The sequence below is a fragment of the Pipra filicauda genome, unplaced genomic scaffold, assembly GCF_003945595.2.
Source record: "Pipra filicauda isolate LSUMZ 115617 unplaced genomic scaffold, ASM394559v2 scaffold196_size3971931_pilon, whole genome shotgun sequence".
NCBI lineage: Eukaryota > Metazoa > Chordata > Aves > Passeriformes > Pipridae > Pipra > Pipra filicauda.
This window is the reverse complement of record NW_024104305.1, coordinates 1899405-1911182: the sequence shown is the minus strand read 5'-3', so window position 1 is coordinate 1911182 and position 11778 is coordinate 1899405. Positions and strand designations below refer to the sequence as shown.

The following is an 11778-nucleotide window of genomic DNA, read 5'->3' as shown; positions in this document are numbered from 1 at the left end:
ACTGATGAAACCGTCTTTTGTCTAGGAGGGACTTCATAATTTATGATTATTCAGGTGCATGGTTGGTATTTCATTGTATTAAATAAAATCAACCCTACAGATTGTAGGGTTACAGAAGTCAGACAGACTAAGTCCACAGAGAATGTTTTTCCTTTTCTATTATTATTGTAATAATTATAATTATTACTTATACTGCAGTAAGAACTTGGAGATGATGCCATGAACACAGCATATTTTCTTCCCAGTTTAAAATTTCACAAAATGTACTTTCTAGATTATGCATCTCTGCCACACACACGGAAAACCTCTCAAACTGGAAAAACAAAAATAATACAAGGTTTAGCCTAGTCTAATGTGTCCCCCATTTCCTTTCCTTGAGCACATCTGTCTCCAGTGTCAGGTTACCAGTGTGCATTCTTTCTGCTTGCTGACCACCATTTTCTTCCCGAAAAATCCTGTCTCCCTCCAGGCAGGAAAGGTAGCTGAGAACTAATAGGCAGAAAAGTGATTTTTTTTTTTCCCAGAAAAAGCATAAAATGCCAAACAGGAGGAACAGGGTTTAGGTTTTGAGTCGGTTTTCATTTCCAAGATTAAAATAATGACAGAAAGAGAGATTTCTCCTAAAATCATAATTTTTGAGCTAATTAGTTTTGTCCAGAAAAAGTAGTCTTCATTATTATAGTAAATGAAGAAGGCAAACATTATATTTGGCGTCTGGTGCTGTACCCTGGGCTGAAGAAAAAACATCCTTTTTACTCGTGGAGGGCACACAGACCCTACAAAACCATGACATAATAATCCCAGTGAAACTTGTGGTTTAAAAAAAAAAAAATCACAGATGCCCAGACACCATTTCAAAATTTATCCCCTTGAGCAATTCCTCACCAACATTTTCCCCTCAAACAGCAACTTACATAATCTTTTTGCATTTTTCTATTTTGTCTATTGCACAGATGACATACCATCTTGCAATGTAATAGAAAGGAACAAGGAAAAGCCTAGATTTTACCTAATGATATTTGCAATTGGACTTGATGGTGTGCTTCACCAAATTCTTTTGAATTAAAGGTTTTTATCCTAGATCTTAGTGAGATGGTTAGTGAAATAATTCTTCTGGATCAGTAGGATGGATTAATTTGGGGAACACAAAGTTAGAAAATCTGATTAGAAACTCTGATATTATATCTCATCTGACACTTCCAAGTCAATTAACAATTTTCAATTACTATCAGTTACTATCACTGCTGAGCATTCAGCATGTCTTCTTATAGAACAGTAGAGATCCACAATGATCAATATATTTTTACAGGCCACTAGCAGGGGAAGAACTATTATTCAAGGGGATACAGGGATGAAACCAGTATTGTCATATATAACAATTAATTCCTGTACTTGAGAGGCTTCACTTAACATTTTATACTGATAGCATTTGAAAGTTGTTCTCAAATATTAACAATAAACACTACACTTTATTGCTGGCCTTGAAAAAAAAGGTAGGATTCAATTTTTCTAACTAGCAGCCCAATAGGGAATGCTAATTAATCTCTTACTCCATACTAGGAAGTGCCCACTTATCTTTCTTGCCTGTTGTTATAATGCAACTCTGCTTATTCCACTTCTTAGTGATATGAATTTTACTGTTTCTTCACATTATTTCATCTTTTGTTCTTGCAGTGACTTGCTCTCTCATTTATCTAAATACTTTTTTTCTGTATATGACAAAATAATTTGATATTCCCTCAGTGACTATTCCTTTATTCCAGTTTTATTATTAGAAATGGCACAATGATTTCAAATTATTTTTTCCCCAAATAAAAAGACTGTAACAGTCACTCTGTACTGAAAATGTAACACAGAACAATTTCTATCCAGTGAAGTGATACAGTACTTACTGAAATGTGTTAAGCAGAAGATAATGCCATGCATGTTACTTAATGTTTGATATTCAGGAAAGGCACTTCTAAATATTCCTTTTCACAACTTTTAAGATTATTTCTGCAATATGCTAAGTATTTTTTTTTTTTTTTGCTTTCTGGATGTAAACTGATAAATTGACTATTTTGATCCTATCAAAGAGGAAGTAGGGAACAGAAAGTCTGTTGGAAAAGTAGCAATGACATAGGTGATAAATGCTGAAATCATCATTCCTTTATTGTGTTCCTTTCAGATTGCAAGAGAAGGGAAGTTTTGATTCAAAGAACCAATTCTTCTAGCTCATAAAGCATTATCTACAGACCTCCAGCTTTCCTACATACTTTACATTCCCTTTCCTCTTAAGCCAACACAAAACCCACCAGCAAATACTGTGAAAAAGGCAGAACTATTACATCACTACATTTTGGCTAGTTGTTATTTGCCTAATTTCAAGCAGCAGTATGCCACTTGAAATTAAGTACCTGAAGGAAAGCTGCTTGCCAAAGAACTACAAGTTCTAGATCAGGGCTGTAACACATTTTAGAAATTTCTTCAGTGGATAGGCATTGAATTACTACTGTAGCTTACATGAAAATTGCAGTAAATATGTGATCTATCCTGACGTGGTGACTTGGATTTTATCAGTCAAATAAACCTTTGTAAACTTTTGCACAGGGTAACAGTGGAACTAGTAAACAAACTACAAAAAAAGAGACATAAATACTGCACTTAACTATTGTATCTTACTCAATTTCCTTTAAAATTTAATGTCTCCTCAGAATGTCGGTAAACTTGACCACATTCAGGTGCAGAAGAGGCCTAGATAGCCTGAGGGACTGACAGCAGTCTATGCATTCTTTCTGCCTTTTAGCTATTTACAGAGTCTCTATCACTTTGAAGTCTGTATTACTTTCCACCTTTGGGTTATGAGTCTGAACCTTACATAGCTGGCTGCTGAATGAAAGTGATCATCATTTGCAGGGATGTATGAACAAGTTTGCCAGTGTGTTCTCATTCACGGTGAGCAACAGAACACATCCCTAAATGTGTCCTGGTGGAGTCAGAAAATTTAGGATATTGAGAATGTAACCATGATTCTGTCACAAACTTGTTATGTGATTTGGCCACAGCATTCCTCTCTTTCTCTTTAAAATTATACTCTACTTATGACAATTCCATCACTGGTACCATGGGACCCTGATTTCAGCTGAGCTAGTGGCATCAATATTAAAGAGAAGTGTAGTTTAAAGGTGAGAGATCCTAAAGAGAAAACTTAATGACCACCAAGCTGTAGAGAACATTGGGAAGCATCTGCTGCTCATGACGGAGGAATGTGATCAACCAGCAGAGGATTTCCTTTGCTGGAGGATTTTCCTTTGTCTGAGACACCTTCCTCAACAGTCTTGACATCATTTCAAAACAACATTTAATAATTATTTTCACCATGTATTCAAGCTGCAAGTTGTCTTTTAAGTCATATGGACATACTCAGACAAATTAAGTAACTTACTAATGATGTGTAATTCTGTGAGGAGGAACTAGCATGCACTATTAAAGTTAAATATACTTTTAAAGAAAATGGGAAAGCCCACAAGTGAAAAAATACAGGGATAATTGAATTTAAAAACCCCAATAAAACAACAATTATATATTCTATTCTTTAAGAAATTAGGCAAAAAACAACTTTATAAAACTTTCAATAATATTTATCTATTACTGATGGTAGTATTTAATCTATATAGAAATTTACTCTTTCCTGCATATTTTGAAAGAGAAACTTTTCCCAAAAAGGAACAAATTTTAATTTTTTTTTATTTTCAAATCACTAGGTGCTATTCCATCACAAGAAATCAGCAGGTTGAAAATAAGAAAAGAACCAGTCTAATTTCAACTGATGCCAGTAATTCACTGAATTTCAATGCCATCACTGCTGCTCCCACATTCCGCAAGTTTTGTCATTCTTCTCTTCAGGCTTGGGTATCTGCACCAGCTGTTTTCAGCGTGGTTTGCTATAGCGAGCTCTCACCATGATCTAGAACAAATACACTGCAAGGTACAGGTGGGTTACGCAAACCAATGTCCCATCCAAAACTGCTCCCCTCAAACTGCTGGAACAGATACATCTGTTTTACCCCACGCAGTAAAAAAATCTCACATATTAATTCCTGAATATTCTGATCCTTTAAAAATAATGGAGGGTACAAAAGACACCCATTAGCCTTAACTACTGTCAGTTGCACTTTGAATAGCCACAACTTCGCAGCTAGTTTAGAGAAGACAGAAAGCATTTGAGCTGCGAGGAGGGCCATGCTGGGGGGGGGGTGGGGGTTCCCTGCCCCCGCTTTCGGGGGTAGAGGGGGAAACAAAGGTCGGGGGGACACTTCCTGCCCCTGCCATTGCTGTCTGCACGTGGGATCAATATGGGCAATGTAAAGTTTAAACAGTTGCAAATGGGGGAGGGAACATCGTGGCTTGTTTTACATATGTTTTTTTCCTGCCCGGCTTGAATTTAAAGTGAGCGGCCGCATTGTTCGAGAGGCTCCTTGCCCTTACGCATTGACAGGAGCTGCTGTTTACACGGGCTTTTCATTCCTGCGCTGTTTGCTTATGGAAAATAAGGGGGAGTGACAGAAAAAAAAAAAAAAAAAAAGAGAGAGAAGGGAGAGGAGAAGAGAGGAGAGGAAGGCCCAGATCGCAGCGCAATCCAGGAACCTTGCCCCTGCCTGATAATTAACTCTGCTGGTGAAGGCGGCTGGCTCTGGCTCCCCGGTTTGTCACTGGCATGTGAGCGGACAGGGGCTCCTGCCGCCCTGCTGGCCCCTTACAGCCCCGCGGGCGGCTGCTCCTACATTTCCTCGCCTATATACACATACGCACACCCTCCGAGCTCGCCTCTGCGCTGACTGCAGACATGAGACTCCAGCTGCTCCTTTGGACCGTGTTTTTGCTCCTGGCGAGCCTCCTCCCAGCCTACGGACAGCGGCCAGGTAGGCGATGCCTCAGCGTGATGGATGTGGCGGGACGGGAGCGTGGGGTTCGTGCCTCCCGTGGGCATCTCCGGCGTGTTTCTCTCATCGCGCCCAACACGAGTTTCTACTCGCGAGACGAGTTTCTACCTAGCGCATCGATCTGTGCGCTTCATCTCTACGCGTAGCGGCAGCGTGAGAGGATGCCTCAGGTTATCTCAGGAGTTTGGCAACTTCGAGGGTGAGGGGGGCTGGGATAAATAGGGACCCAAGGTAAGCAACTGTAGTAGACCTGTTACCGGGAAGCACCGGCGGCACGGGGTGGGCGGACACCGGTAGCTCTCGGTGAGCGGAGCGGCGGGGCCGGGGCTGCCGTCCCGCGGAAGATAACACCGGCCGCCCCCGCGGCGCAACCGCCGGGGCACACTGCCGGCCGCCCCCCTCACGCCGTGCTTCCCTCCCTCCGTCCTTCTCTCCGCAGCCAACCTGGCCCTGCGCAGGAAGCTCCACCGGCACGGCTGCTCCCACCGGCGCTGCATGCCGCTCCATTCCAGGGTGCCCTTCCCCTGAACCCCCGCCCGAGCCTGCCCAGGTAAATCCGCGTGTGCCGGCTGCGGCCGGGAGCGCTCCCCGCAGTGAGCACCTTTCCGAACTCACACCTGCCATTCGGAACAGTGCACGAGGCACTGAAGGAACCAAGCCAGGCCACAGGTGTGATTGCATCCGGGCTTCCCTCGTTTGGTTTGAAAACGGGGCTTTGGAGCGGCCCCGGCGGGGCGGTCGCTGCCCTGGGGCCGGTGCGCGGGTCCCGTCGGCCGCCGCATTGTCCCCCTTCCAGGCTACCGCCCCCCGCGCAAATGCCTTCGTGAGGCAGGGTGAACAACAACCGAGTCCGCTAAACGGGCCGAACGCTGCCCTCCAAGGCTGTTGGCAAAGCTGCGGGGCAAAGAGTGTAATTAGTGTAAGGGCTGGACAAAGCGGCAGCTGCAGAGGATGCTCCGGGGCTTCAAGCGCTGACACTTCCTTCGTGTTGGATGCTGGGCGAAGTCACCTCACTCTGCCCATCAGTAACATGAAGGTAGTAGCATTCACCCACTTCAAAGGGGACTGTAATTCTTAATCATTGTCAGCAAAAGACTTTGAGCTCCTTGGATGAAAGGCTATACAAGTGCAAAACATTAATGCTTTATAGCTGATGAGGGCATATACATTCAAATACTAAGTGACTGCAGAAGCACACAGGTAGCATATGCAAATAGGGTGGCATCAAAAGGAAACCAGGGCTCTTGCAATTTAAGAATGAATAAAACATGTAGTCAGTAGTTTTGCATCTTCTAAACTCATTATATATTAAAATAATGTTGTACCCCCAGGCATGACAGCATGCTAAGTAAATGATGGCAGAACCTGCCCTCTGTAGAACCAAGATGTTTTGATTTACTGAGTGGTTAACAGTGAAAAGGAGACCAAAGTCAAACTTTTAACAACCCTATACCAAGGATCTTGTCAATGCATAAACTGCCTTGGTGAAAAGAGCCTACACCACTCCCCAAACAGCCGTGCAAAAGGTACCATTCCACTCTGTAGTGCTGGCCTATAATCACGTGGAATGTGCATATGGGATGGTAAACTGGCAAGTTTGTGAAGCTGAAAAAAAGATGAACATACTTTAAATTTAATCTCAGATGGGCTTGCATACCAAGTGGCAGAAATAAGCTGCAAGTATAAAGGAGGGCATGCCAGAAGGATGCTTCACTACTGAATGCCATGTCTTCTCACTGCTACATTTAGACAAGAGACAGATTAAATGAGATTCCATCATCAGTTTAAGCAGAAACCTAAAAAGATAAGCAATCAGATCAATTCTCTCGGCAGGCAGAGACTGAATGGACAGAGGGACAGTGGAATTTAGGCCCAGAGACTCCTTAAATCGATTCTGAATTACTTCTTCAGCTCCTAAGAAAAGTAAATTTAACTCCCTTTTCCTCCGATTCAGCATCCATATCTGGAAATTGTCTGTGTAGAAAGCATTTTCATTTTCTCTTGTATGTTCTGAAACCGTGTACAATGAATGCATTTTGCTTGAAACTGCAGTAGGTGCATTATACATGTGCAGTTACACTGGAATTACTTTCCCTACAGAATATCTAGATAAAAGGTATTTGCAGGGTTATCTCCTTTTCTGTGGGGAGTTGATTTCTTGTAACAAAAGTCAATAACAAAGCAAAACAGTGTACTTACTAATTCATAAGACATTTTGTAAACATTTAGCTAAAGATGCTTCTGCTTTATAAAGCTGTTTAGAACTCAATAAAGCTTGACTAGGGAGTAAGGGGTAACAGACACCTGAACTAAGTCTCTTGAGTCATCATTGTGGGTGCTCAGCTCCTTTATCTTAAGTAGGATTTACCACCTACATTCCCTTCCACTTTTAGTCCTAATTCAGCAAATATTTACATGCCTGGGTAACTTGACTCACATGAGTAATCTTATTGATCTCAGCGGAGTTGTACATATGGATAAAGCTATTTGCAGATGCAAACAGGACGGACCCTTAAGCCTGAATTTCAACTAGTGGTTGGAAACTCAGAATGAGCACAGCAGCCTCTCACAACATTTAAAATGAGGAGAGGGTTGGACTTGATTTTTTTTTTTATCAGTTGCATAGACAAAACACAGGAGAAAAAAATGAAAGAAAATTTTATATTAGGAGCCTTCTTGGTTTCGGTTTGGGTTTTTTTTGTTGTGTTTTTTTTTTTCCCTTAAACCTTGTAGATGAAATTTCCAAATTAAGAAACATTACTCCAAATTTCACCCATGTATTTCATAAATAACATATTCTGTTTCATATGAAACTAATTTAGACTACCAAATCTCTCATTAATGACTATTTCTCTCCTTTTTTTTTTTCCCTAGCAATTTCATAATGGGCTTTTCAGTGTTTTAAAGGAGCAACAGTTAAACAGATAGAGAATTTAAATTAGTCAAAAGTCCAGATCGACAACAGCTGACCTGGCAGCCCCCAGAGTTTCATCTTCAGCAATCCTGTCTGTCACATTCTGCTGGACCTGGAAGGGGTGGGGGAAGGGTGGTGATGGAGGATGTACATGAAACTTACCGGGTTGAATCATTCGAGGTGAATTCCTTGACTCTCCTAATGACTAGTGAAAGTTAAAAACCAAATTAAACTCAAACCTGAGCTGGGGTTCCAGTGGCATTAAGAAGGAAGGATCCATCCAAGGGGACTCATAATGGTATGTAACGTTCAGACTGAATGAAACTGGATGTGCTGTTAACTACTCAATTCAGCCTGTATATAGGGCAGTATTTAGGGTGAAGTAATGTCAGACTCCAGCACAGAACTGTGTCCACTTCTGATTTGTAGTTTTATATATTAATAATATATACATATGTGTTTTAACGCCTAACATTACATCTTTATGGAATTACCTTAACAATAACATAGAATGTGTTACTGTAATAGTACCAAAGTCAGCAGGTCCTACTGGCTTCACATAGAGTAAGCATAGTGAGAGTTTACAATATAAGAAAGCAAAGAGAGTATTATTCCTCATTCTGTAGATAGAGAATTGAAGCATACAGAGATAAGAGATTAGCCAACGGTCATGCAAAACTGATAACTCAGATCTCTTAAGTCAGGCCTTAAGGTCAAGCCCATCCTGTTGTCTAATGAGCTGTTACTGCAAAGCCTATCATTTGTTCTCTTACACTGGGCTGCCAAACCAGACAGTTAAAACAGTACTACAGAGCTGTTTGCTTAGTAGTTTTCCTAAAATACCCACTGCAGTATTATAAATAGAGCATAAAAATAGACCATTGAAAAGAAACCTTTGTTTGATCAACCAAAGTGTTGTGTAGTACTCTATTCCTGTAATTTAAATGAATGGGATATTTGAACATGGCACTACAATGAATGAGAATTTCAGACAGAAAACAGCCTGTTCTTTTCAGCACTGTAGGTCGACAAGACATTTAACTTTAGAGTTTTGTTCTTAAAAATACACGTTTCACATCTCCTTTTTATATCAGCGGAAATTACATACCTATATATAAAAGAAAATGTAGTAGCCCTTTCATTAGCACAACTAAAACAAACCTTAAAATAAAACATATTCAGATTTTTAAGTCATTGCACTAGACTTGAAATGTCATTATTTTTTAAAAAACGTATAAAGATGAGCAAAGATAAAGATAACACTGTCATGGTTTAAATCCAGTATTAAAATTTTCTTCTTGCAACACCTAATTTCTAATAAATGAAAGAACAGCAATCAAGAAAACTGTGTAGTTGAAACTTCCTAATCGATGTCTATATGTAATCCCTTATATCTAAGAACTTGAAAACTTAATTGAATTCATACTCTTATAACTTAACAGGAGTTTCAAATTTCTCTGCATACAGAAAAAAAAAAAATAACATCACACCCTATTCCAGAGTTGTGGAAAACCATCATAAAAAGGTGGTCAAACTTGTCTATACCAACCAATAGTCCTGCAGGTAAACCTTTGGAGTCTTGAAAAAAAAAGCAGTTTTCCAAAGAGGCTTAATATATTTTTTAAATTATTTATTTAACTTGGCTTTCATCCGTATCAATGGCTATCTCTGTTTAGAAGTACAGGTAAAGAGTGTGGGAAAGCAAGAAAAGGAGTAGCTGTTTAACAGTTATGTCATATATGAGTTAATGGATCTAATGTGGCACTGGATATTTCATATAACCATAATTATTCAATTAACTTTGATAAAATTGTAAGAAAAACATAATGTATCTAATAAGAAGCTATATATGCATGTTCCTTCACAGAGGAAGCCTGTTGTCAGTCTGCAAAATTATTCTAAATGTCTGTTCTTTAAGACATGCTGATACCATAAAATCTTTGAAAAAGACATTGATTGTGATCTTTGATAGATATGTTTATCAACTGGTTGGTTGATTGTATATTTTGTACAAAGACAGTATGCATTTCAAATAATATCTCATTTAAAATAAACTTCATACAGTTCTCAAAATCTATTTTCTTCAGCTGTCAAAGTCAATGCATTTAAAGAAAATGGAGAATTTGCCTAGTTTTCCTGTGGATGCATATGGAATCAGTGTGTAAAAATTTTTCTTACTCAATATTTGACACAAATAAATGATAGGTATTCATGGAAAAATTTTCCTGACATTTTTCAAAATGCAAAATGCTGATAAAAGTCATGTACAAAACATGCTAATTTAAAACTACTGGTTGGTATAATCACAGCATGCTGTAACATGACATCGTTATACCCCACTAGGATTACAGCAAAACCAGACTATGCTTTGTCCCCGAGCCCAGAACAAGCAACATTTATAATTACCTCTCAGAATGAAATCTGAATGTTCTCACAAATTAAAAAAATTGTCTTTTTTCAGGACAAAAACGAGCTTAGCAGCAGTCTGGAGCATAACAGAAGCTAAAATGTGCAGTAACTTCCCTCATTAAAGGTTGGATACTGTAAATACATTTCTAAGTGCTAGATGCCTTGCACAGTAGAATTAAGAGAGCTGAGTAGTAGCATCCTACTACAGCACAACACTACATTGACTTTTACCTTCAGTGGAAGCTTCAGAGGACTTAGTTTTCAGAAGAGCTGGATTTGCCTTTGGCTTCACTGAAACTGTTTTCATCCAACGTGTGCCATGTAAGGCTCGTGGTAAAAACAGTTTTGCATGATAAGAGTTTTTACACATACAAACATGAAGCATTTGGACACAGTGCTACAACAGGCACATTGACTGACCTCTCCTTGTGTGTGTACCAGTGTACACTGAAAGGAAGTTTGTACAAATACAAATTGCTGTGTACTGAAAATCAGAATTGATGATGTTTGCATGGATGCAATCTAACAGTCAAGACCTGATACCAAGGTAGATTCATACCTCAAAATTCTGAAGGGCAAAATGTGAGTCTCTGAAACTTAGAATTAACTCTTTGCCTTATAGCTGTTGCGTTGGAAAAACGAAAATTTTATTTTAAAGTATGCTTCATTAAGTCTTGTAACAGCAGGTCAACAGGAAACAGAGGTAAATGCAAGGCTTTGGTGAGAAACAGCAGTTTAGCATGTTCTCAAAAGATAATAAACAATTCACCTCTTCCCTTTCCAGTATGGAAAAAAGGAAATTATAGAAGAATAAAGACTGGAAATATTTCCCTTGCGCCACATACATATGCTATAAATATCTCGGTGTCTGTACACAAAGCCAAGGGTCACATAAGATTTATACTGACATTAGGAGAACGTCAATATAAATGTCACATAAGATTTATATTGACATTAGGAGAAACATTAGCATGGTAAATAAGTTTCCAATGTTCAACTATCATCGGACAAATACAATTAACATACTGATACTACTCCGATGGCCTTTCTCTTTGTTACTAGTGATCAGCTGTAAAATATTTGTTCCAAGAGGGAAACACTCCAACAGCACAAACAGGGCAATATGTGTCTTGAGTTAAAAGAATGCCTAAGAGCCTAACTCATTCCAAGGCTGAAGATGCTTTTCCTCTTCTCTTGAGAGTTATCTGTTAAACTCTTGTCTGCCCAAGTCCTTTTGGTCCTTGCTGCAATGTTTTTTAGATTGACTCAGTGGAGGAAGCCCACTTAACTGCTTGTTACTGTAGAACCTTAAAAGCAGGAAAATCCTGTTCAAATCTTTTACAATCAGTAATTTCCCTCGTGAGGTGAAATATTAAAGTGTTTATCTAGAATATCCACTATGAGCTATTCAGAAAGACAAAACAGAAATACCCAGAGTTTTTCCCTTATATATGATGTGTATTCACAAGATATCATCACATCTTTTCTTTCATAGGTACAAAATATGTAGCATTTTATCCAGAAATTATTAAA

At 39.4% G+C, this 11778-nt stretch overlaps 1 protein-coding gene across 1 annotated transcript; it reads left to right on the top strand.

The window, feature by feature from the left end:
- Nucleotides 1–4547: 4547 nt before the first annotated feature.
- Nucleotides 4548–9913, top strand: APELA (apelin receptor early endogenous ligand). The gene is made up of 3 exons (XM_027745764.2): nucleotides 4548–4901; nucleotides 5362–5472; nucleotides 7797–9913. The coding sequence occupies exons 1-2, from the start codon at nucleotides 4826–4828 to the stop codon at nucleotides 5448–5450; spliced, it is 165 nt and encodes a 54-aa protein (XP_027601565.1). The 5' UTR covers nucleotides 4548–4825; the 3' UTR covers nucleotides 5451–5472; nucleotides 7797–9913.
- Nucleotides 9914–11778: the final 1865 nt, after the last annotated feature.